Source organism: Pelodiscus sinensis, chromosome 16 (genome assembly GCF_049634645.1).
Source record: "Pelodiscus sinensis isolate JC-2024 chromosome 16, ASM4963464v1, whole genome shotgun sequence".
NCBI classification, from domain to species: domain Eukaryota; kingdom Metazoa; phylum Chordata; order Testudines; family Trionychidae; genus Pelodiscus; species Pelodiscus sinensis.
In genome coordinates this window covers 3,585,450-3,613,135 of record NC_134726.1, presented here as the reverse complement: position 1 = coordinate 3,613,135, position 27,686 = coordinate 3,585,450, and the positions used below count along the sequence as shown (strand labels likewise).

Genomic DNA, 27,686 nt, shown 5'->3' with positions numbered 1-27,686 from the left:
CGGAAGGGGCAGGGTCAGAATGCTTCTGGGCTACTTTACTCACAGACCATGATTAGTTTGGGGGCGGGGGAGTGCGTGACGTCTCATCCTGCGCTGCGAGAAGCGCATGGTGCTTCAAAGCGCTGCATGGTCCTGCCAGGGCAGGAGGAAGTTTCACGTACTCCCCCACCCCCAGGCCCTAATTAGCCTGGGGGCGGGGGAGCGGCAGGGTCTCTGCAGGCCGGATCCAGCCTGCCGAGGCCCTTTTGCCCACCCCTGGTCTAGAACAACTGGGAGGCTTAAGATATTAACAAAATGTTTGTGCAAATGAGCCCAGAGAGAAGAGTGTCTCCATTTGGCCATACAACAGGTTCTAGTAGAATCCTTTCTACTTTGGCAAAGAATCTCTTCAACATGGGCCAAGCATGACTTTTCTATTTCAGACACCCATCCAAACACCAGGCCATGAGATGGAGAGAACCCACATGGGCCTGTTTGATTTTCCCCATGTCTGGAGTTAGGAGATCCAGGAGCGTGCAGACACATATCTTTAGAAGTTCCATGAACCAGAACCATCTGGGCTAACAGGTTACTAAGAGAATGATGCTGGCTCTGTCATGATATTCTCCCCATGACTTGTAGAAGTAGGAAAATGGGACATAAGGCATCTCTGAGGCCATTTGTCCACGGCCGAAGAACATTGCTTTGGGAGTCCCAAGTCTTGGCTCTGGAACAATATTGGGGGAGCAAACATCTACAGCTGCTAAAAATTATCTGAAAAGACTTGTCATTGACCTGACCCCCTGATGAGACTGGCTTACCAGAATCCGTCCTCTAGTATGGAAACACCATATAATCCTGGCACTTCAGTTGGGCTGCTATAACAGAGAAAACCTTCATAAATGTTTTGGGGGCTGTAGCAAGTCGAAAGGTGAGGAACTGAAACAGCTTCTTATGTGATAATAAGTGAATGCCTACCTGGAAATGTGTGTCCTTTGCATCAAGAGCTGTGAACCACAACCTTTCCTGAAGGGAAGAAATTCTTGATCCCAGTATAGTCAGAATTCAGCTTTCAAATAAAAATGTTGAGTTGCCAAAAGGTCAGAATGAGTTTCTATCTTTTCTGGAAATTGGAAATACAAGGAGTAGAACCACCTCCCGTGATAAGGTGGGATGCTCTATTGCCCCTTGCTGTAAAAGGGGTTCTACCCCCCCTCGAAGAATCATCTCATCAGAATGGCCCCCAAAATAGGGCCTGGGAGGCAGTTTGAGAGGCAGGAAGGAGAGAAATGCTATGAAGTAACCCTGATGGATAATCTCCAGAAGCTAACTATCCGTAGAAGTATTTAGATTCTATAGCATTAGCTAAACTGCAGTTTCAAAAAGGAATTATGCAGCTGTGCAAATGGCTTCATAATTGAATTATACACGGAATCCTGACTTTGGCAGATGGCAACCAGCCCTGTTCTATAAACACACCACCAAAATACAGATGACTAAGACAATACAAACATTTCCCAGTGATAGGGAAACAAGTAAGCAATGAAGGAGCACCTCTGTGACAAATGAATAGGACTAAGGATGGAAGTTTAGGAGACCTATGTCCTCTTCTCCCCATTTATGCTTCCTTTCAGATACAGCCAGAAGTGAGGATTCCTGAAACTCCTGCGAAGTTTAAGAGTTATCTGGAAGGCACAAGAGCGGAATCTGTGCATCAACTCTTCTGCTAAAGAATGGCAACGAACATTCATAGTGTCAACCAACAGTAATTTGCATCTCAGAGAGGCTTTGTGTGTTTCTATAGTAACCGCTGTCATGTTTAAGAGCATAAAACATAACTGAAGTTGTAGTTTCCATAGAAACTATGCAAGCAGCTCAATTAAATTAATCTTAGCATATAGAGGGATACTGAAGTGGTGATATTTTAATTTTACTTTGTGAAGCAGCAGCCAGCATGGAAAATATCACTCAAAATTGTCCGAGTTTGCAGTATTCTAAACATCCACAATTTCTAAAGTAAATTATATTTTAATAAATAAACTAACTAGAACCATTCTCACAAGCAATCTGCACTAGAAGTCATTTATTTTGCATAGCAGAAACAGGGAAGCTGTGTGCTTCCCATAGAGACAAAAATGACAAGATACTATTCACTCTCTCAGCAAACGGTCCATTTTCACAGTGAATATAAAACAAAACTTCTGCTTTAGAAATTGATACACATGTGTAGTGGTACAGATAGAGCTTACAGAACAGAACATTTCCTGCATCTGTTTTGGAATGTAGTGTACTAGGTTAAAAACCAAGGGGTGTATACAATCCTGTGTGACAAACATACAATCCTGTGTGACAAACAATGGAGCATACCTGGAGAATTAAATTTAATGAACAAGTGTGTACACACTAACTCTGTTCATATTAGAAAATTACCCACTGCTGAAAATGCAGATCAGGTGCATTGGTGTGAGGTTTAAATGGCAGGTAGATCCAAGATCAAAGTAAGTTCAATAATGTTTTAGAAACTGGTGAAACCTTGCAAAGTAAATTTGTTACTTCATTGCCCTAAAGGGGAGCAATAACACAGTGTAATTCTAAAATCTGTATGAAAGGGCATTTCATTTTAGTATGCCATTTAAGAAACCCCCACAATTCTCATTTAAAATACAATCCAGTAGCCAAATGCACTTTCTCTCAGTCTTTTGCCAAGACTGTGGATGGATGTGGCAACTCTTACCAGCAAGCACAATTAAATAAATTTAAGCACAACAGGGGGCTCTTGAACTCTGCAGTAGTAAGTATGAACAGAGTTTATGAACTAACAGTACTACAACCTAAGATACTGCACACCTTACTACAAGTTCACCAACAATACAAACAAGTTCCTAGTTACCTAACTTATTTCAGAAGTAGCCTTATAATTATATAACCACATAGTATCAAGAACTGGAGTGAGTGACTTCTTATAATCTTAATCAGGATTTATAAAGCTCAACAAAATTTCCAGTAATCGTTTAGGAGAAACTGTTGGAATTGATGGTGTTTCCTTCCCTGTTTTTCTTTCACTTTCGAGTTTCAAAACTGTACAGAAAAAGCTCCTCCTCTTTAATCAGCTGTGCCTTCATTCAGTAAAGCCACAATCCACTGTTGCCTCTCCAGCAGCTAGAAAAAATTAAGGCACTAATCTGCAGACTTGGAGCTGAAAATGTAATGGACTAAAGAGAGCAGGTGGCAGTGTATAAAGGAAAAAGAAAAGAAAAGCGCGGGCCTGAGTGTGCCTTGTAGCGTTGCTCTCAGTTCTACTGATTCTGAACATCAGCAGAAAACAAAAGATCCCACCCCCTTAACTTTATTTGTAGTAATTTTTTAAAATGAAGAGCACACTGTTCAGGGGTACTCAAGAAAATATTTCTAAACATTCAAGTTTGTAATCTGCCCTTTTAAGGGCAGAACTTTTTGCTAAATGCTCCTGATAACGAATAATGGGGGTTACTAAAATTAATTACAATCTAAAATTAATTATATTCTCATTAATGAATTAACATTATTGAAATTAAGCTTATTAATTTTAAATAAGCTTCTAAATCCCCTCTCCCAACACCTTGTTGACAATTTCCCAGTTTACTGGAGAACTGACAGAAAATAACAGTCTCAGAGGAACCCATGAAACTCCCAATGTCTGTGATATCACAGAATTCTGGGGTATGTAGAGTGAAACCAAAAGTATCAATTTCTAAGGTGAAGGACTATTGGGAGGGTGCATGCTACTAGCCAAACCAATGGTCCAGTGAACCCAGTACCGTTAAAACTTATTTCAGCCTTATTCTGTCCACAGTCTGGATAGGGGGCACACTTTGAATATTTGGGGTTTACCTCATTTTTGTTTTTATAATTCATCTTTAATATTTTGCTGACCAATACAGGCAGTCCCTGGGCTACGTACAAGATAGGGACTGTAGGTTTGTTCTTAAGTTGAATTTGTACGTAAGTCGGAACTGGCATCCAGATTCAGCCGCTGCTGAAACTGACCAGCAGCTGACTACAGGAAGCCGGAGGCAGAGCTTCTCTGGCCCCGGCTTCCTGGAATCAGCTACTGATCAGTTTCAACAGCAGCTGAATCTGGATGCCTGGGACAGAGCAGCTGGGGCGCTGCCGGGTAGGTCACCACAGCTCCGCACCTCAGCACTGCGGGGACCAACCCAGCAGCACCCCAGCTGCTCTGTCCCAGGTGTCCCCAAGTCAGCTGCTGCTGAAACTGATCAGCAGCTGATTCCAGGAAGCCCGGGGCAGAGAAACTCTGCCTCGGGCTTCCTGTAGTCAGCCTCTGGTCAGTTTCAGCAGCGGCTGACTTGGGGACGCCTGGGACAGAGCAGCTGGGGTGCTGATGGGTTGGCCCAGTAGCGCCGAGGAGCAGCGCTGCGGGACCAACCGGCAGCGCCCCAGCTGCTCTACCACAGGCGTCCGCGAGAAAAGCCTGGTCTGCTGTGGGGGAAGGGGGGCACTAGCTGCCCTCCCCCCCAGCAGACCAGGGAGACGTGGGAGGCGGGACCGAGACGCGCCGCGATCCCGCCACCCGCGTCCTCCGCAGCTTTGCTCCGCGTCTCCCTGGTCTGCTGGGAGGGGGGGGGGCCAGCAGACCAGGGAGACGCGGAGCAAAGCCGCGGAGGACCTGGGGGGCAGGACCGCAGCGCGTCTGGGCGGTCCCACCGCCCGGGTCCTCCACGGCTTTGCTCCACGTCTCCCTGGTCTGCTGGTCCGCCCCCCCGAAGACCAGGGAGACGCGGAGCAGCTTTTCTCGCCCCGGAGGACGCGGGCGGCAGGAATGCGGTGCATCTGGGCGGTCCCGCCGCCCGCGTCCTCCGGGGCAAGAAAAGCCCCGTTCGTAAGTCGGATCTGTGTAACCTGGGGACTGCCTGTACTATGGAGGAAAGATGAGTTTTCAATATAATTCCTTAATACCAAACAGTTACATATACAGTAATTCCTTATTTAACACTATAGAGATCTTTCAGAAAATGCTTGTGTTAAGTGAAAATGTGCTATGTGGGGTCAATTTTCCCATTGAAAATAATGGAAAAGGTGGGGGTTGCGTTTCAAGTGGTGGTGTCTGTTGGGACCAGGACATAAGGTTGTGGGCAGAAAGGGGCCTGGGTTACAGCAGGGAGGGGAGGTGTTTGACTCTGGGGAAGGGAAGGGGAGGAGAGAGGAGGGGAGTATGCCCCTGTGACGGGTCTGCCGGGACCCACACTGAGTCTGGCGAGGGGGAAGCCCCTTTGCAGGGAGGCGGGGGAAGCCCCGCGCAGCTGCCAGCGACAGGCCGGCTGGGGAAACCCAGCCACTGACCTGCAAGAGGGGGAGGAGGAGAGGGGGCAATGCATCCAGCGAGGAGGAGTCAGAGGGGAACAGCGCAGCGAGTGGCGAACCCTCCGCCGCTTTGCAGGGAGGCGGGGGAAGCCCCGCGCAGCCGCCAGCAACGGGCCGGCTGGAGAAATCGTGTTATTCGAGTGACAGTCATGTCATTCAAAAAACGTTCCCTAAAAAAAAAAAATCGCGCTATCGCAAAAACGTGTTAAGCGGGCACGTGTTAATGAGAAATTACTGTATTCGGTTTTTACTTGATACAGGCTGAACCTCCAGCACTCTGTGGGCCAGCATGATTTTAGCTAGCCGGATGACCACTAATGGGTGTGGCCAAGTTTCCCATGGTCCTATAAAGTTTGTTTACAGCTGCCAGTCCTGGCTGTCAGTGTTCTGTGCTGTTATTTAGCTCTAATCATTTACCCCTAAATGTCTTCTAAAAACCCAGTAAGCAGTGGAAGTGTTGGTAATACTGCTAGACAATATTGACCTCCTGTGGTTCAGCAAATTCTCTGGTTTGGCACCGGTCAGGTCTTTGAGAGTGCTGGACTAGAGAGGTTCAATCTGTAAAACTTTATATTTTGGAACATGAAATATATTTCAAAAATACATAACAAGGAAGGAGGAAAATGACAAGTTAAATGCAACTTACCATATTTGGCACACTGGTAACCGAAGTACTCTTGATGTCAGTAGGAAAGGGAGGCAAATTATTTGTCATGCCTGGCTTGCTTGGTAACTGAGGATTCACACCGGTGGCACCCATCTGCTGCCCCCCAGCTTGACTAAAGGGCTGCCCAAAGGGACTAGTGTTACCTGTCATTCCCATCTGGAATAGAAAAAAAGATATTACTATTAACTGGCATTTACCTACAAACATTTTTAAAATTATAAAAGTAGATGCAAGTATCTTCATATCCTTTGATCCGAGACATTGAGGTTGGTCACTCACAATTACTTTCAAAGTTACCTATCAGGCAATAAAACTGACACCTGATTTTATCCATATGCTCTTTGCATCAACCTTATTTGTTACATTCCAAATAATAAAAGCATGTCAAAACTCCGAAGGAAAAGTTGCTGTTCCAAATAATGCACTGACAAAACATCCCCCAAAAGCAAAAAACTTTTTTGGGGGTGCTTTTTTATGCAGGAGATGGAGCTCTGTATAGTAATTGCACATGGGGAAAATAAATAAAAATTGATAGTTCTTTAACTATTTACATATTTTGAAATTTTACAAAAAACCTACTTTACAACAGAAATGACATAGTAACCTGACAAGAAATTCTGGTTATAAGTTTATATAAACAATTTATTGACTTGAGACATTTAATTGAAAATCTTTTAAAATTTTATTTATGACTAAAAAAAATCTTAGAGGGGTAGCTGCGTTCGTCTGTAACTTAACATAAACACAAACTGGGAAAAAAGCAAAGTAGAATTTATGTAAATTAATACAAAAAACACTTCTCAGCTTCTTGGCACGCGCGCACACACACACACACACACACACACACACACACACACACACACACACACAAATTACAAAAGCAACTTTAAAAATAGCACTGCACAAAGTTCTCTTTGAATAACAAACATAATCTATCCATAAGATCTAATAGCCTACAGAAGAGTCTCCCAAGATTAGTGATAGGGCTTCTATCACTTGAGTCATTCAGAACTACACTGGACAAAACCACTTCAAAAGATAGGGATTTTTTTCTTTGGCAAGGGAAGAGCCATTTAACACCTCTTTTCTATCACTAGTTGTATAAAGCTATTACAGCAATCAGTGTGACCAACCAAGAACACACCTTTCTTATCAGGGAGAATTCTACAGCATCTCCATCATCACTCTTTAAAGGTATGCATAAATTCAAACATCTGAAGAGTCGATATTTTAAATACTTAACCACCGCAAGTTTCCCTTTCCACTGATCTCTCTTGCCCTTCCTCCCGCACACATTCTAGGGTTCCTATGCTCTGTCTCGTTAGCCTCTTGGAATCACCTTTGACCATGGGAGGAAAACGTGAGGGAAGGCTTTACAGAAGTGGTCACTAACCATTTGATCCTGAGAACTCTCCTAGTCGATGGCAACCTGAGGTTGTACAGTGGGGCTGCTGGTAAGGGCAACTCCCTGCTTGCCTCAGGCCCACACTGCCAGCCTGTGAGGGCAGGGGTCTCGGCATGCTGCTCCTGCTTCCAAGCATCACCCAAGCAGTTTCAATGGCCAGGACTGGGTAACTAGGGTCCAACAGGAGCTGTGGGGGCAGTGCCAGTAGAGAGGAGCAGCACACAGAGCCATGTGTCCCTCAACCCTGGAAGCAGCAGCGCTTTGGCCCCTTAGAGGAGCGGTGTGGGGCCAGGCAGGTGAAAGACTGCCTTTCCCTTTTTTGGTTCATTAAGGCTGTCACAGAGTACATGCCAGCCAGTAGGAGGCTGCAATCCAACCATCAGCCCCCTCCCCTATAGCCAGCACCTTATACCCGCTCCTGTACTGTAAGCCTCAGCATTGAGCCACCTCCCAGAGACAGCTCCTCACACCCCTTTTTACATGCCAAACACTAGCCCTGAGCCTCCTCCAAGAGTCCCCTCCTGAATCCCAACCCTCTGCCCCCACCCAGTGTCACTTCCCACAGAGCAACCACCCTATTCCCTCTTGCACCGTAACCCCCCCAATTCCCTGCCCTAGCCCTGACCCCCTTCTCAGAGACAGCACCCTGTCCCCCACACACTGCCCCAGCCCACCCTTGCACCCAAACTCCCTCAGAGCTTGCACCTGGCACCCCCTCCTGTACCCCAACCCGCTGCCCCAGGCTCAGCCTGTAGCTCCCTCCCACAGTGAACCTCTCAGCCCCAGCCCAGAGCCTAAACCCCAATCCTTTGCCACAGCCTGGCAAATGTGAGTGATGGGGGGAAAGCCAGCGATGGAGGGGGGTGGGATGGAGTAAAGTGGAGTTTCAGGGAAGGTGCAAGTTCTCAGGGAAGAATAGATCCTGGGTTGCTCTAATTCAAAAAGCAATTTGGGGCATAAAGGTTGGAAACCACGGCTTTACAGGGACATGGGCATGTCAGCTTTCTGCCTTTCCCAGTGGATGCTCCTGGGCAGGACTGACTCACTCCCCTTCCCTCTCGCATTGCTGAACCTGCTTAACAAAAGAGCAAAGCAATGCTGGGTGTCCCGTGCTGAGTCAGTGGATGACAAATGAAGCAGATCACTGACTCAGCTTCGGAATTCCAACCTCCTTACAGTCTTTGGGGGAAGGGAAGAACACAGTCACCTGGTCAGCCAGCTGTGAGTGCTCAGCAGGACGGAGCTATTGGGCAAGGAGCCTCAGTCTTTTTCCACCTCTGAGCTGCTGCATTAGTACAGCTGATTGGCTGGGAGGCTGGGCCAGAATTGAGCAAGCGCTACCTGTTTAACATACCGCCAAGCACCATTAAAAAAAGGCACAGTCTTCTGCCTGGGAAGAACATCGGGCCAACAAATTTAAGGGTATGTCTAGACTACAGGGTTTTTTGAAAAAAATAGCTTTTTTCAAAAAAAAAAAAACTTCCCGTGTCTAGACTGCTGCCACGTTTTCGAAATTAAATCAAAAGACGCGGCGGTTTTTTCAACCGTGGAAAACCTCATTTTATGAGGAAGAACACCTTTTTTTGAAAGTGATCTTTCAAAAAAAGGTGTTCTTGAATACAAACAGGGCTTTTTCAAAAAGAGCATCCAGACTGCCTGGCTACTCTCTTTCGAAAAAGTGGCTTGCTTTTTCCAAAATACTGGTTGTAGTCGAGATGCGCTTTTTCGAAAGAGGCTTGCAGTCTAGACGTAGCCTAAGAGCCCCATGGCTGCAAACTCAGGCAGGGGAGAGGAGGGGATGTCAGATGTGGTTATGGCTCCCTGATTTTGTGGGGTGGTCAAGACCGGCCCTTGCTCTAGAGAGATTCAGAGTCAATGGGGAGCTACTCTAAACTGTACCACAAGCAAAGGGTCTACTAAGCACCTCTCAGTTCTGCAATGCTATTTGCTTTGATGTGGCTAGCATAGGAGCTTTATGCCAGCATAGATCTCCCACCACAATGAACGTTCTGCTGGTCATTTGCAATCAGATTCCTGCCCATCTGCACTGCACCGAATAGTCAGGTATCATCTGAATGGAATCTATCATAGTTCAGCGTCTCCTCCTCTTACCTGGAGAAAAGCAAAGGGAAACTAGATTACAAGGACAAGAGACTTCTTTTGGGGGGGGGGGGAAGACCTCACATGGAACAGCGGAAAAAAAGCATCCGTTCTCCTCTGAGGCACAAAACAGTGGGAAGAGAACAATGCAGATAGAGAAGTAATTACAATATAAAATAAAAAGGAATTCAGTCTGCATTTCAACTTTACAGGACAAGAACACACATGACTTTTATCCAGAGCGATGGGTCCAACACAGATTTTCCTAGCAGCCTGTGAACAAGCATTCGTATCAGAACACTGTTAAGGTTGCTTCAGGAACGTTACTCTTGTGCTCAGACTTTAATCATTGCTGCTTCAAAATTAAACATTTACTGCCATGCAGAAAACAGCCTTTCAAACGACCAGAAAGAGAGAGAGAAAGTCTCAGAAGGACAAGGAGTACTCCTGTGGCACCTTAGAGACTGACAAAAATACACGCTATCATGAGCTTTCATGGGCAAAACCCACTTCCTCAGATGAGAAAGGAGTCAGTTATCAAACAACAGGTTTTCAAATTCCTCCCACCTGCTGCTAGCCTGCTAAACAAAAAGCCAAACCATGCATTAACAGATATTTATCAATGTATCTTAGAATAAAGAAAATCATTAGTCTGGGACTAGTAAAATAAGTACGACATTCTCTAACATTGAAATCTAATGTTATGAGAATTGGCTTAAAACGTTTATTCATTTTTGTAAAGTATTGCTCCTAAAATGTAAAGAATACGGTAAGATTTTTTTTAAAGTGGAATTTCTTTCAAGATCCCTGCATGAACACAAAATTTGTATCCACATCTACATCCATATATACAAAGATGAGCCATAGATATCTGCATCCATCCACAAATTTTGCAGGGTTCTGGATACAAAATTTGTATCTGCACCCATATCTGTATCCAGAAGAGTGAATTGCAGATTGCCATGGATTTGCAGGGCTCTAATAATGATGTTTAAAACTAATTTCAAACAAAGGCAAGACCAGCCTGGTATTGCAGTGGCAGAGAAACCTGGAGCCAGATGGCAAGTCAGAATCAGAGTCAGCAATGCTGCAGAGGCAGTACACTCTATTCAAAAAGTGCAGCTCATACCATTCCAACTGCAGTAACTCCGGCAACTATAGAATGACAGGAACTGCTTTGGAAAGAACCATTTTCAGTTTTCCTTACCCAGGAGGGTAACATGAATGGGAATGGGAAAGTTGAAAAAAAAGGCAATGAAGGCTAGAACCTTGAAGAACCCCCCCTACCCAAGCCCAAGCACTTTCACACTAAGGATATTACATTGCAGTTAACTGACTAGTCAAGTAGTCCATGGAATTTCCATTGACTACTCCACTAGTTGATAGGCACTTCCTATTCCTCCTTTGAAACGTACAAGAGCTCCAGCAGGGGTTCTTGTACATTTCAAAGGAGGAATGCTGAACTCCTCCTGGAGCCTGGGGCCAGCAGAAAGTCCTGCTGACTCTGGGCTGCACACAGGCGTGTCTGCTTTGAAATGTACAAGAGTCCCCAGCTGCAGGCTCTTGTGCATTTCAAAGCCATGGAGCCTGGGGTCAATGGGGGACTCCCCAGCTGACCCCGGGCTCCACAGCTCTGAGGCAGCATTTCAAAGGGGGCAGCCTCCGCACAGCTGATTCCCAGTTCAGCTGTGCAGCACTGCCCCTTTAAAACGCCGCCTCAGCATTTCAAAGGGGCAGCACTGGGGAGCTCAGGGTCATCTGGGGACTCCAACCGATCCCAGGCTCCAAACGGCATTTCAGCAGAATCCGTGCGGCTCCATGGCGCTTCGGCATTTTAAAGGGACAGCACTGCATAGCTGAGCTGCGGATCAGCTGTGCAGCGCCGCTGCTTTTAAGCACCCCTTCTTCCCCTGCCCCCTTTGCTGCCTCTATCTGATAGAGACAGCAAGGGGGAAGGGGAATCAACTAGTTGATTATCCACTGACTATCCAAAAAGCATTTGCCTACTGGAGTCGACTAGTCCTTAACATCCTTATTTCACACATCAAAAATATCCAGAATTAGATGTCATAATTCTGTGCTCCCTTGTTACGTATCTGAATATTTTAAGTAGGTAACTATTTCAGAAGTGTCAGTTAATCCTAGGTTGTTTGCTAATTTATTCAGAATCCAAAATGTAACATCTCTAAAATATTTATGCTTATTACTCAGACTGAGAAACCAACATCTCTAGAGTGAATAAAACCCAAATTGTTGAAATTCAACACTGCTCTTCCTCAACCCACACACCTGTGAGCAACAAAAAATAACTGCCCTTCTCATAGATATGCTCTCTCATATTTCTCAACAAATTTCTGGAGAGTTACTGGTTCTGAAAAATTATAATTACAAATAACCAAAAATAAGATAAAAAGTTAACAAGGTACTAACATAGTTTTCCACTAGGTACGTGTTGGTATATACACTGCAATTTAATACTCGTCCAATAACGAAGAACTGAATTCTTTCTAAGGAGCTTGAAAAGTTTGCTTCTCACAAAGCAATGCTAACAATATCCACAATTAATATGCAAAGTTCTTCACTGGCTTTTACCACCTGAGAATACAGATCTGTTTCACAGGTTATGGCTCCTCTGGACCTTCAGTCAAGTCAGTGTTAAAATGGGTTCATTTCCAATCCAACCAGAGAGAATAACTAGTTTCTCTAATGCCACTTCATTCTTCCACCCCACTAATTTCCATTATCTTTCTACTTCATCAATCTTTCCAGCTAATATTCCAATTTATTACTATTTAGCTCTAGGTTCATAGATGCTGCTTTTCTCATTGTCTTGACTCCCTCTCTACTAGGAATGTTAAATATCGGTTAATTGAATGGTCGAGTAACCTCATGAATTCTTATTGGTTAGTCAACTATTCTATAGTCTCTGTGGGTGGGGCCACCAGCCAAGGAGCCCCCTGCCACTCCATGCTGCTGACTCTGTATTGGAATTGAGCTGGGCTGTCTGCCTGCCTGGCTTCTAACACACTTTAAATGCAGAGCCATAGTAGGGGTAGGGTCCCAGACCCAGCGTGAGACAGGACTAAGTGCGGATGCTGGCCAGCCTGCTAAAAAATTTACTGGTGGGGTGGAGGTGGGGGTGGGGGGAGAAATGCATGTAGTCTATAGCATTAACCTATAAGCTTTTGCATTTTGGTTAACTGACTACACTATTACATCCCTACTCTCTACCCAATCTTTCCTCAACCCACTTCAATCTGACTTCCACTCACCTCTCTTCCTGAAACTGCCAGCGCTAAGATCACCAATAAACTCCGACAAATCAGATTCTCTTTACTCAGTGCTCTGGACCATTCCCTTGGTCTTGATAATGCCCCTTTCATGCACTTTTACAACTCCATTCTATCCTTGTATCTTACGCCTCTTTCAGACTCCTTTCATAGCTCCATGGCCCCCATCAGTCTCTGAGTTCCATCCTAAACCCTCTCCTTACTCCATTCTGTGTGTGGCCGTCTCATCTACTGGTAAAACAAATGCTCCATCATACCTTATCTTCTGACCTGCATCTACTGCTGCATCAGTGTCAGTCTGCTTTCATAACGGTTGTCCCATTGCTTGGTCAAACACAGTGAGCCATGTTCATGGGTGGTATAAATTACACTAATGTAAAAGTTACAAAGAGTAAGCATTTAAGTGCCCAGCAGGAATGCCGTGCATGTTGTTCCAATGTGCTGATAGGTTAGTGTGTCTCAAAGTAAAGTTCAGATTCTTTTTACAATGTGGGAAAAGTGTCACCATCTTACTCTGTTCCTTCTTATATTCAGGGCGAGCGCTGCTGAATTACTGACAAAAAACTAATTTTTCTAATGTCTAATTCTGCAGCACCAGCCACATTCCATTCTTTGTGCATCAGTTATTCACTGATCCTTGTGGCAGCCCGCCGGTGCGGTCGGCACTGATGGTGCCTCCGTAGCCATACCAGTCAGTGCCGCCAATCACGGTGTGGGCTCAGAGTGAGCTCTCTTATGCGGCACTGATGGCTTAGGCAGCACCATCCCTGAAGTTCCTGGCCTTGCCTTGGTACTAACCGGTGCGTCCGATGGCCGCGATGGGTTCGGGGCTAGACCAGTTTTTCAGGTAGCGGGCCCAGAGTGGGTAGAGGGAGGATTTTTCTCCATACCCTTACTCAAGTGAGCCGATGTTGAAGCCGTAGGAGAGTCCTCCGAGGATGGGCGAAGGGACTTCTCATAGAGCAACGTCTTAAGTCTGTTGGCTCGGTCTCGTCGCACCTGTGCTGTTAATTTTGAACAGTGGGGGCACTTTTGAGTTTGATGTGCCTCCCCTAGGCACTAAATACATTTGGAGTGCCCGTCCAAGGCGGGCACGGCATCCTGACATGACTTGCATCTCCTGAAGCCCGGGGAACCGGGCATGAGGGGTCAGGAAAAGCGGCAGAGCGCAACAAGGAAAATTTGTTTAAAAAAAATTTAAACTGACAGGGGAGGAGAAGAGAGCTAAAAAACTTGGACTATGAGGAAACTATGGGGTAAAACTGGATATTTAACTATTTTTAAACAGGAATAAGGAGAACAGTTGGCTCCGTCTGCTGCCGAGGATGGTAGAGAAGGAACTGAGGAGCCGCGCCACACAGGCACCCAACAATTCCAACGGCACTAGAGGGCGCTATGGCCCCTGCGTGGTGCAGCAGAAACTGCTGGAAAAAGTCTCTGGTCGCTGGTGCGAGGACACACCAGCACCCAGAGTGGAGCACCCACGGGGACCCATCTCGAAGAAGCACCATTACTGCACGAAGGTGAGTAACTCTTTCTTTTATTGCCAGTTACACCTGTGAAAACCCAATGAAAATGCACAGGTATCATTACCTGCATAATTTGGTCACCAGAATCATTACTATCAGGATGGTGGATGGGAAGCTGAGGACCAAGATTGATTCTGATTCCAGGGAACACAAACGGCTCAGTTTTAAAAACACCTTTTACTTTCATATTTGCTTTGTACTACGTCAGGGGTGGCCAACCCGTTAAAGGCAAAGAGCCACAATACTTGGGGACATAGCGCAAAGAGACACTGGGAAAAAAGTCACCAAGCAAAAAACAACAACAAAAAGGGAGCTGCCCCTTTAAGCACAACTCCAGGTGCTCAGGCTCCCGTCAGCCAGCGCTATCTTGCTTTGCCACACCGGACGGTGAACACAGGGAAACGGGGACTGGGAGCCATTTTTATGGGTGCAGGAAAGGCTTTGCAAGCTGCACGTGAAGGGGAGGGGGGAAGCGGGTTGGCCAGTCCTGTACTAGGTCATCCACCATGGCATCAGTACATTAAGGAGACCAGGAATAGGCAAGGTATGAAAATTATGATGAATACAGAGCCAATTTTACACCCCAGATCACTAATGAAGACCCCTTTGGGGTTGATAAACAAGCTACGTCTAAACGGCAAGCCTCTTTCGAAAGACGCTTTTTCTAAAGCCACTTTCGAAAAAAAGCATCTTGACAACAACCAGTACTTTTGAAAAAGCAAAGCCGCTTTTTTGAAAGAGCACCCAGGCAGTCTGGAGGCTCTCTTTCAAAAGCACAGTTTGCATTACATAGCGCCTTTTTTCGAAAGAACACTTTTGAAAAAAGCCGTTCTTCCTTGTAAAACGAGGTTTTCCATTGTCCAAAAAACCTGCTACGTTCCTTTGATTTACTTTCGAAAGAAAGTGGCAGCAGTCTAGACACGGGAAGTTTTTTTTGAAAAAAGGCCACTTTTTTGAAAAACCCTGTAGTCTAGACACACCCATAGACTGGTACACGGTCAGCATATTAAATGCTAAGAGATGAGTTTGCTTTAGTGTGTCAAAATACTTTGAGCCATTATTGAAAAAGGGGGGGGGGGGAGAAGCTGGTTTGAGAATAAAAGATGACTGGACTATGCTTTTTTGGACTTTATCACTTTTGCCTCCTCTTTCACTTAGCTGACATCCAAATATTTACGTCCAGCTTCTCCATTTTGTATCGTGACTAAAATAAGACTCTCTCTCAATTGCGAACATTTTATTTCACGTGGTCTTTCAACTCACCTCTACTACTGTAATCACCTCCTCTTTGGCCACCCTACCTCCTCCTGATCCCCTTTCCCTTCTATTCAAAACTCTGAAGCAGCCAAAAACTCATACGTCATAACCATGAAACTCTCCCCTCCCTTAGACCATTCCCAGATTTCCTTTCTGAATTTAAAGCTTTGTCAAGTTCTACACACCAGCTTTCAGATCAGGGGAGGGAAATAAGCAGCCCACAAGCCAGGACACAGTTTGCCATGGTTCTCCCCTGGCAGGCACACTGGCACTTTATTTACCTGCATGTCTGGAGATACGGCTGCTCGCAGCTCTGGTTGCCCACCCCTATTTTAGATGCTTCACAGAAAAGCATCCCTGTACTTTAATGCAGTCGACAACTTGATCAATCTGAGCTGTTTTAATTCCATGGTCACATTTCTCCTGTTACATTATATCGGATTACTGATAAAAACAGAATGGTATCGGACTGCAACACCTGCAGTCTTCTCTGACTTTAGAGCAGTAAATTACTAGAGCTATCAGAACCCTTCAAATTACTAGAGCTATCAGAACCCTTCATCAGAGGACCTGGTATTTGGATCTGTGTTCCTCTTGCTCAGTGAAGACCAGCAAAGAAGAACCGGGATTCACTACTGGAAGAGGCTACCAAAACCTTCCTCCAGGAAAGGCAGAATTTCAGTTACTGCTATGCATACTTTGCCATGCAGCTGACATGGACAATCTAACAGTATAGTCAGTAACAGATTTTCCACCTTAGCCTTCCATCAATTAAGCTGTTTGCAAGGCAGATGCCTGCAGATTCACTGTTTCATCAACCTAAGTGGAAGACAAGCACACTGGAGGCACTGACAGAGGTCTACCATAGTAGCATTTAACTACAGAAAGAGGAATTACCCAAACATAAGGAAGTTAGTTAAATGGAAATTAAAATGTACACTCCCAAAAGCGAAACGCCCGTATACTGCATGTAAGTCAGGGATATTAAAATAAGTGTAATTTGCTTCACTGTTACACACAGGGCAGCAGGCAGCTCCCTGGGAGCCAGTGCATGCTGGAAGTCAGCTTTTTAACCAGCTCCCCCACATACCAGCTCCCACCTACCGCTCCAATCCCACAAGGCGGTATCCAGCTCCTCAAGGAGCCAGGTGTAGCTATTTCAGTAACCATGGTTACCCTTTTAAACAGCTGCACCCTTACATCACTAATGGAAAGGTTTTAAATACCATAACAGAGGATCAAATTGAATGCATACCCCAAATTTAAAAAAAACATAGTACGAGTACCAAAGTCTCATCATGGCTAAACAAAAGTTAAATAAGTGCTGAGAAGCAAAAAGGCAACCTTTAAAAATTGGAAGTAAAATCATATTGAGAAAAACAGAAAGGAGAAGAACTCTGACCAGTCAAATTACAGTCATAATTAAGCAGGCCACAAAAGAATTTGAAGACCAACTAGTCAGACTCAGACAAAAAAAAAAAAAAAAAAAAAAAAAAAAAAAAGTTAGTTTAAGTACAGCAAAAGCAGGAAGCCTGCTCACAATTAGAGGGGCAACTGGATGATCAAAAAAAATGCTAAAGGAGCATACTTGAAAGAAGCCTTTCACACAGTCTCCCACAAAAGACTCTTAGCCAAAGTAAGCAGTCATGGGATAAAAGGGAAGGCTCTCTCACAGATCAGTAACTTGCTAAAAGATAAGAAACAAAGGGGCAGGAATACATGGTTAGTTTTTCAGAATGAAGAGTAAATAGTGGTGTTCTCTAGGAGACCGTAGTGGGACCAATGCTCTTCGACATACTCATAAGTGATCTAGAAAATGGGGTAAACAGTGATGTGGCAAAAATTGCAGATAATACAAAATTATTCGTAACATTTAACCAGTTAACTGATTATACGGGATTTTATATCTGTAGCTTATGCACAGACAGCCATTGGCAAGAGAGGATAGAACTGATTTCCAATGGCTCTGTTCCTTCCTTATTAGGAAGGGACTCAGTAGGAGAACATAGCTTGGCTTTGGGATGTTGACTGGCAGTTTACTGGTTTCTGGTGGAGTTGAAATGCTGGTTTTGAATTTTAAAGCCAAAATGGTTTGGAATGAGTCTACCTCCCTGTGCTGTAACCAACTAAGGTGCATGACCTGGCAGTGCTCCATCTTTATTTATTTCACACACACACACACACACACACACACACACACACACACACACACACACACCTTTGCAAAGGACCCTCTAGTTTAGAACCTATTTTCACTTTGGTCTAAAACAGCTCAAATTTTGTATTATTTAATATTATTACAGAGGAAGGCAGAAGTCCAAACAAGGTTAGGACCCCCCACTGCGCTAGGGACTACATACACAAGATGAGACAATCCCTACTCTCAAACACATACCCTTTTTCTGCTCCCCCCCCCCCTTTTTTTAGATTGTAAGAAAAAAAGTGGTGGCTTTATCTCCATAGAAGCAAGGGAAAGATTAAGTTAATTTACGCAATGTCACACTGGAAGTCTGGCAGAGCCATGGACTAACCTCAAGCCTTCCAAGTCCCAGGGTAGAAGCTTTTACTATAAATAAGGCCTCCCTTCTATGAGCTGTGGTAATGTAACTGAATTCTGTTTTAGCCAACACAAAAATTATCTAAACTCCAGCTGCAGCATCAAATTCTGCCTCTTTTACACCTATGCAACCCCATATAAGACGAGAGAGACGTAATAAGGAAAATGAGGACAATGTGTGCAGCAGCATTTTGTTACTGGTGATTCACAAATTAGAAAGAACCAGTTTAGTCGTCAGATCCTCCAATGTTTGCAAGTTTGGGCAGTTGAACACACACATTTATTAACTAGTAACTTTACTACTGACACAAATATGAGCCCTTACACTACCTTTTGGGAAAAGTAATCAGAGCCACATTTGAAAGTAGAATTAAACTCAGATGAGGGCAAACTGATTCAGAGGACATATTTCCCACTCTGAACAGCTCCATTCCTCTAAAAATTGGTATTACAGGGGAATGGAAGTCATGAAGCTTTCAAAAACGTCTTGCGGTTAAGAGTTAAGTTACTTCAATTCCAGAAAACATATCCAAAGTCTCAGTGACAACCGTAACTTATACCCATTCTTTTTACGGATACACAGATTTGATAAAGGGGAAGATTTTCACAATGCAAGTCATCAAACCAGCTGCAGCAGAAAAGCTTGAGCATTCCAAGCCAAGACCCTTTCACACACACAATTTAATATGATTACATTTTCTCTATTTGAGTTCTGAGGCATTCCTGACAGTAACCAGGTAGGCAAAGGAGAAACAGAAAAATTGTGATGAATCTGATTAGTTGAGAAACTACACTTAGCTAGGAAGTTATATAAACTTTCAGATTGTTATATAAACTTTTTATACAACTACCTAAGTCAAATTTTGCAGTTTATATTTCAGTTAACAATCGTATCTCATTTAAGGATGTGAGTTAAGGGGTTAAAATGGTTGGTTTAACCAGTTAACTACCAGCCCCACCTGCCAGCTGCTCCAACCCTGCCACAGCTGCAGGTGATCAGGGTCCTGCTGGCTGGGCTGCTCCCATGGTGGGGACCTCTGTTTAACTGGCTACCCAGTGGCTGTGTCTAGACTGGCCAGTTTTTCCAGAAAAATCAGATGCTTTTCCGGAAAAACTTGCCTGCTGTCTACAGTGGCCGCTTGAATTTCCGCAAAAGCACTGACTTCCTACTGTAAGAAATCAGTGCTTCTTCTGGAAATACTATTCTGCTCCCATTCAGGCAAAAGTCCCTTTTGTGCAAAGCTTTTGCGCAAAAGGGCCAGTGTAGACAGCTCAGATTTGTTTTCTGCAAAAAAGCCCCGATCGCGAAATGGCGATCGGGGCTTTTTTGCGGAAAAGCGCGTCTAGATTGGCATGGACACTTTTCTGCAAAAAGTGCTTTTGCGGAAAAGCGTCCATGCCAATCTAGACGCTCCGTTCTGAAAATGCTTTTAACAGAAAACTTTTCCGTTAAAAGCATTTCTGAAAATCATGCCAATCTAGACGCAGCCAATAAGTATGATGGTAAAGGCATTTGACGGCTGAGTAACCATTTAACCTTTAACATTCATGGAAACTGAATACCAAATATAGAATATGCAAGATTAAAATACTCATGCGCTGAACAGTATGCCTGCCAGGTGTGAACAGGAGACTTTCAAGCAGTGTTAAGATTTTATATTTGTGGGAAATACCACCTCTGAAAATAGAAATTTTGCAGCACCTTTAAGTATTTAGCTAAGGGTACGTCTAGACTACCGCGTTTTGTCAACGGAAGTTTTGTCGACAGATACTGTCGACAAAACTTCCGTCGACAATTTGCATCCAGACACATGGAGTTCTGTCGACAAAGCAAGCCGCTTTGTCGACAGAACTCTGTAGTCTGGACGCAACGTTACAGGCAATAACACCTTCTGTCGACAGAACTCTGTCGACAGAAGGTGTTTTGCCTCATAAAATGAGGTATACCAGCGTCCACAAAACCGCGGAGTTCTGTCGACGTTATGTCGACAGAACTCCGCGGTAGTATAGACGCTGGTATTGTTTTGTCGACAAAAGTTCACTTTTGTCGACAAAACTAGGTAGTCTAGACACACCCTAAGAATACTTTTTATTCTTATAAAGTGTTATAAACATAAACATTTTATAAAGACCAAATTTTTGAATTTTTTTAATAATTCCAAGTTTTGGTTAAAATACTGTTAACTTTGTCTTCTCAAGAGATCAGAACAATTTATTTTATAACAAGAAGTCAGTGATGGAAACAAAAATATTGAGTCCATGAAGATTTATTTCTCCAACTAATTTTCTAGACACCTGTACTAAAATCAGGTCAGCAGCATTACGTCCAAACTTTGGTTAAATAATAGGATATATGGATAGTGAAGATTGTCCTATGGAATCTAATGAGACCGATAGGCTCCCTCACCAGACTGTGAAAGAACCAATTCTAAAACCAAATCTTTTTCAGGCCCCTGCTTACAAAATAACACAAAACAATGCTACTCCCCTGAGCAAAACAGGTTACGGGGGCCCAGAAGTCTTTCTTCTTGCAGCTCTTCTCCTGGGAAAAGGGGCCACATTGGATTTTTTTAAATAAAGTTTTACTTTTTAAAAATGGGATACATTTAAATACAAGTTTAAAAATAAGCCTATTTAAAATTAAATATGAAAAGATGACAACCTATGTTAAAATCTGCATTTATTATAATCTGTTAAGATGTAAAATGAAAAAATATTAAGCAGTAGGTTTGCTGCCCAAGTTTTAAAGAAATTCTGACCACTTGCTAAATAACTTTCTAAGCATCTAGGACCAGAGTTTGCTGAAATGCTAAAACAGATTTTGGTAACAGTAGCCTCTTCCGCACATTCAGAGAGAGTATTTTCATTTCCTTATATTCAATTAATTCAGTTCAATGACTAGTTGATTCAAATTTAAGAAACCCATTTGGAAGTTGAAAAAGCAGACAAAACTTTTTGTCTTCTTCTAGTGAGTAAAAATTAGGTGAGAGGTAGAGATGTGAATGTGTAGTTGGTGACAAGATTAACCAGTGAGTCTGGGCCAGAACCAGTATCATGCCCACGTCTGATCCAGGGCACAATTATTTGAACACAAAACTCAAAGTATCTCTTCCCCTGACCAAACCAGAGGCTCCCCTTGCAACTTTCCCTGACTGGAAAAGTGTCGCACCTCTTCCTTTAAACCCCTGCTGAATCATGTTGCTGGCAGCAGCCCTTAGCCCTTAGCCCTTTACCCCATCACACTATAATGCAGTAATTAAACCTGCAAAGGGCTCCTATACTTGCAATAGATGATAAAATAGGAATTTTAGCCAATGCTATTCTGTGCACAGGGCATACCATAACGAGGCCCCAATCTAGTCTAAATCTCTAGGAGCTACCACAACACATCAATAGTAATATTAAATCAGGATTTTTAAAAATTAAATATGAATCCCATTTAGTTGTATAAGACTCAGTATTTTGAATAGTATCAGAAGGGAGGGAAGCCATGTTAGTCTGAATCTGCAAGAACAATGAGAAGTCCTGTGGCACCTTATAGACTAACAGATTTATTGGAGTGTAAGCTTTTGCGGGCAAAGACCCTCTTCATCAGACATGCATATGACAAAGTGGGCCTTTGCCCACGAAATCTTTTGCTACAATAAATCTGTTTAGTCTATAAGGTGCCACAGGACTTCTCACTGTTCTTGCAGTATTTTGAATAGGAATTTTGAAATGCTTTCACAAGGAAACTTTACATTTCTTGATTCAAGAACTTTTAACCTTTGAGCGCATCACTTTCTCCAGCAGACCAGGGAGACGGGGAGCAAAGCCGCGGAACACGCCGGCAGCGGGACAGCCGCGGCGCGTCTGGGCTGTCTGCGTGCTCCCCGGCTTTGCTCCCCGTCTCCCTGGTCTGGGGAGACGGGGAGCAAAGCCGCAGAGAACACGGGCAGCGGACAGCCCAGACATGCCGCGGCTGTCCCGCTGCCGGCGTCCTCAGAGGCTTTGCTTCCCATCTCCCTGGTCTGCTGGTCTCCAGCAGACCAGGGAGACGGGCAGCAAACCCCGTTCGTAACTGCGGATCCAACATAAGTCGGATCCACGTAACTCAGGGACTGCCTGTATCTATTATCTTTAGCAGAGGTTAAAAACACACTAGAGAAGCCATAACAGGTTCAGCAAGTATGCTATAGGGGGGAAATTATGTTTCCAAATATCAACAGCCCCCAAAATTATTTCAATCCAGAGCAGTAGAAATAATGGAGAAGTCTATACAAAGATTACACCAGACACCATCACACAAAACCAGTACCCTGCTGTCATAGCAGCTCCACCTAATAAGAGTCTTTAAAAATACTACGTTAAATGTTCAATTTTTATACAAATAGTATAAAATCAATAATGAAGATATAGCAATCGAAGCTGACAAAAGACCCACTCTGTGGCTTTTCAAAAGCTGCTACACGGATGGTCTCGTTTAAAATGAACACTGGACATGCAAAGAACTGTAAGACCAAATAAGTTACACATGCAGAGGATTACCCATAGCAGCTTACAGTTACATCACACAAAAATATTTTAACTGAGGACCCAGATGACCACAGAGAGGAAACTGTTATGACCTATTGTCTCATGGAGAAAGATAAACTATAAGCACTACACAGACAGAACTTTAGGGTTTTATACTGCTTTCCAACACCATAGCACCTGAGCAAGTGCCATGTAAAAATCAATAGCAACAGTGAAATCCGTTGTCTGTCTCCTCTCTTCCTCCCTCTCCCTCCTTTAAAGAGCACTGACACGCTACACACCATATTCTTCATCCTGATATTATTACATGGTTATAGCACAATTAGGATGCATCTTATACAAGAATAAATCATGAGAGAGGTCACTGAAGAGGTTATGATTTGCTCAATCTGATTATCCTATTAGTATACATGTAGAATTTTTGTATTTTGAATGATATACACTATGTATCTGTACTTCAAATGTTTTAAAAAAAGTACAAGTAGTCCTGTAGCACCTTAGAGACTAAGAAAAATATAGACAGTCATGAGCTTTTGTGGGCAACATGTGAGGAAGTGGGTGTTGCCCACAAAAGCTCATGACACTATATATATTTTTGTTAGTCTCTAAGGTTCTACAGGATTACACTTTTTTTTTTTTTTAAAAGGTTACAGACTAACCCGGAGACCCCTCAGACGTTTATACTCCAAATGTAGTTACACCTGGGTAATGCCCACTAGACAACATGCTTTCAGTATAGATAATGGAAGTGGAAGGATCTACTCAGGCTAATGGGCCATTTGGAAAAAAAAACAGGCCTTAGGAGAAGCTTATTTACTATCTAGTGAGCTGAGACCACTACAGACAGCCTGTAAGTAATAGCTGCTATGACAATACAAGGACATATGACCAGGCCATCTTGGAATGTCAGTATTTTTCCACAAACTGGTCTGGTCTGAAGCTATACAAAGCAGGGAGTGACATCATCTGAGGTTCTTCGCAACCCCCCGCCACACAGTCACGCAGATTCCTACCAACATCTTTGGAACAAAAGACTGAACTGGGAAAGTGCTGGACACAGGCTAAAGGGATTTCTAGCTTGCATATGAAAATCTGAGAAACTCAAGCTGTAAAGCTAATGAAGTTTGTGCCTTAAGATTCTACAAGTCTGCCTGTATCAGTTAAAATCTGCTATTTCATATCCCAATAATCTAGTATATTAAACTTACTTTGCGGGTTTTGCTTATTTGCTAGGTAATCCGGTTTGATTGGTTTGCTATCCTTTATAATCACTTAAAATCTATGTTTTGTTGTTACTAAACTTGTTTATGTTTTATTCAGAACCAATGAGCTTGGACTGGAGTTCTTGGGGAAAGTCTCTGCTTGGCTATTACAGGTGTGCATTGTTCACCTGTCCCTTGGTGTGAAGAAGACGGTATTAAACCAACAGACTGGCCTGATTTGACATGGGCAGAATGGTACTGTTCTGGGATCCTAGGCTGGGAAATTGATGGTTAGACAGCCTGCCTATAACTGCAGCTGGGTGTATCCTTCCCTGGGTGAGTGCTGGTGCAAGTGCAGGCTAGAGGGCTTTGCAGCTTGTCACTGCAGGACAGTATGAGAGGAAGCCCAGGCTGATGAGTCAGAGGTACCCCAAGGTGAACCCGTCACAGCAAGCAATAGTGAAATCCCTTGTCTTGTCAAAGAGCATAAAAGCCTCACTTATGGAAGACAGAGCTTGTATTTGTTTGGCTGATTTGTTGGGGAGAGGAATGGGCAGGTGGAACAGGAGTTACTACTGCAAATGTCATTCTTGTTACAGAGGAAATACTTTTCCCAAGGAGGATTTCCAGTATTTTCAAAAGATGACCAGACTCCAGATTCACCTAATCACTTCTAAAAGTTTGTTCCATCGCCAGATGCTCTTAATCAAGAACATTTTTTCCTCAGCTCTCATGTATTTTATCCTTGTGATTTACGCTATCAAAAGGGAGCTACTGAAGCCATTTTGCAGTACAGTATGTGGTTATTATTCAGTAGTGACTTCAAACATCTAAGCAAAACATTCCAAAATGGAATCACCACAGTGATGGCTGCTGAGCATCTAACTTTACCTTAACTTCAGTGTACATATAATACTTATTCAAAAAGGTGGCATATGTGACTTTGCCATCGAGACAAGTCTGTATAAACAGGGAAGGTGCAAAGAATATTTAAATTGCTGTGTGTCCAACTATTACAATTCCAAAGTATTTCAGAACTTCATGCTCTTCAGAACATGAAATATACTGTACGTGCAGAGCCATAAGAGTGTTTTTTGTAAGCTAGAGTGTAGAATTTTTGCATCTTTTTTACGTCAACTATTTCTAAAGGGGGACTGCAATTTGTCTGAAAGGAGGGAAGAAAAGAAAATTCATTCAAAATAATTCATGAAAACATGACAACATGTGTTTCTCACAATAGTCAAAACTGTTTGTCTACACCCATGGTCACCAACCCGTCGATCGTGATCAACTGGTCTATCACAAGGCGTTCTGGGCCCCACTACCTATCTCCAGTGACAATGGAGGTAGTGGCGGCTTCCTGCTGGGCGGTCGGAAGTCCTGAGCTGCGTGTCACTTCCGGGAGTTCTGGAAATGTGCTGGCTGCTTCCTTGCCCCAGGTCTGTGGCGTGCCAGGAGCTTACCGGGAGAGTCCCCGGAGGCGCACACTGGGACTTCCCTTCTCTGTGGGAGGGGGGCAGCTGGCCCCGGAGAGGGCGTGTGCGCAAGCTTCCCTGCTCCATGGGGGGCGCGCGCCAGCCCCGCAGAAGGCATGCGACAGGGCGTCCCTCCACCGCTGGGGGGTGTGAGGGAGGGAGGGAGTCCTGGGAGGAGGCAGGTACAGGGGACTCTGTCCCCACTGGCATCCTGTCCATTCCTGCTGCAGAACCTTGTCCCCACTGGCACCCTGTCCCCTGCTTCCTGCTGCAGAACCCTGTCCCCTGCCCTCCCGGCACTCTGTTCCCTCTCCCCTGCCCCAGCACCCACTAGCACCCTTTCCCAGTATCATGTCCACTGCTCCCACCAGCACAGTTGGGGCCACATTACTGAAGCTGGGGGGAGGGGGCCTGGAGGTGGGTTTTTTTGCATCTCACTTGTGGCCCCAACTGACTTTTCTGTGGGTCAGTGACCCCTGATTCAAAACAGATTCCCCGCCCTTCTCAAATAAAGACAATGGAGAAACTTTTTGTGTTTGACATAGTATTTTATTTAAAAATGAAGCTTGGCCAACAAACCCCCATTTGGGGCCAAGCCCCATCTGGCCACAGCATCATAACATTCCTGCATGCCCTTTTCCCGCAGACCCTAGATTTGAGCCTATCATACAATGGAACCCCTTGCCCAGAGCACCTCACATACCCCCAACCCAAATTCCTGCACCCTCACATCCACAAGCCTGTGGCTTGCTTAGTACCCCAACCCTCCATCTGACCCCAACACTGCTCGGCCTGGAGCCCTCTTCCCGAGCCAGCGTCCCCTTCTCTACCTCCTCCTGCATCCAGATTTCCTCCCAGGGCTTGCACCTCTCACCCCTTCCTACACCCAAATCCCTCATTCCCACCCCAGAGCCTACACACCCTGTCTCAACCCAGCGAAGGTACAGCTAGATTGCAGGAGTTTTTCAGGATTCCGGAGATATCCCAGAAAAACTCTTCTGCACCCGGGGATACGTTTGTTCTTCTGCTTTTTTTAGTGGAAGAGCAAATATGCTCTTTTGGTAATCCCTGCATTCCTCTTTCCACAAGGAATAAGGAGGCTTCCAAAAGAAGGGGTTTTTCTAATATTTGGTCCAGTCTAAACAGGCCAAATGTTAGAAATACCTCTTCCTACAGAAGAATTGAAAAAAAATGCAGCAATGTAAGGGTTGGGAATAACAGGTGATGGAGAGGAGGAGAATAGAGAGGGCAGGGTGGGGCTTCAAGGAAGGGGTGGGGTCTTGGGGGAAGGATGGGGCGGTAGATCTTGGCTTGTTCTGTCATTTAAAAAGTGATCTTGGGTGTAAAAAGGTTGAAGACCACTGGTCTACACCATCTGACAAGGAACTGAGATTTGCTAACCAAGTCAACAGATAAGAATGATTATTTCCTCAATGCTGAATCCCTGAGAGAGGGGAAGGAAAGAGAAGATTTCATGACAGTTTCAGCATTTAATCCGTACCTTATTAATGCCATACAGTGAAAATCCAACAATTACATTACTGTAGATGAGAGACGGTTAGAATTTTTTTTAAGAGCAAAGTTCTCTTTTTAAATCTATTTTTTTTCCTTGTTTAAAAAATAATTTGACAAACTTTAAAAGGAAAAGTTTAGCCTGTTGGTTGTTCCTTACAGTATTTTTTTCTATGCCCATTTTTCATTTCACTAGTTTGTATTCTAGGGACTGGTCATTTTTTAAATATAAAAATCAAATTAAATTTTCAAAAACAGTCACACTGGAAATTCAGAAAAGGAAACAGACCGTTAAAATACATAAACATAACATTTTTAAAATTTAGATACATTTTTGTTGAATCTAATCCTCCCTCCACCCCCCACACAACCCCACTTAGTCAGCTCTGCTTAGAACACTACATATGGTGGTTCTGAAACTTTATTCTATGGTCAAATATCTTTGCTTTCCAAGGAATGGAGTCACTAGCATTCAACCTATGTACCATAATGTTGGCTGCCTTGACATCTCTTCAACTCTGTTTCTAATTACAGAATTTTGTATAGGTTCACAATTGCCAACTACCAGAAACAAAACAATCTAAGCAAGCAGAAATCTTTCAAGATGCTAAAAAGTCTTAGCAGAAAAGTGCTACTATATAAGAGAACTTAAGCGATTATACTTTACTAGAAAACTTACTATGACAAAACTACTTGTTTCTGACATTCATCTACTTCGGCACTTCCTAATTTCTATTCATTAACATTTAAATTGGTATGTGTTCCTTCTCCTCAACATCTGATTCATACCACTTCAAAAAAAATTTGAGGCAGAACAGCAGCAGAAAAATATTCAGG

General features: G+C 43.9%; 1 protein-coding gene across 3 annotated transcripts in view; it reads right to left on the bottom strand.

Moving 5' to 3' along the window:
- Nucleotides 1-27,686, bottom strand: part of CREBBP (CREB binding lysine acetyltransferase) — a 178,688-nt gene that overhangs the window by 81,898 nt on the left and 69,104 nt on the right. For all 3 annotated transcript variants that reach the window (XM_075899108.1, XM_006130608.3, XM_075899107.1), the window contains one exon: nucleotides 5,987-6,163. In XM_075899108.1, the coding sequence (XP_075755223.1) occupies nucleotides 5,987-6,163 (177 nt within the window). The remainder of the gene's footprint in view (nucleotides 1-5,986; nucleotides 6,164-27,686) is intronic.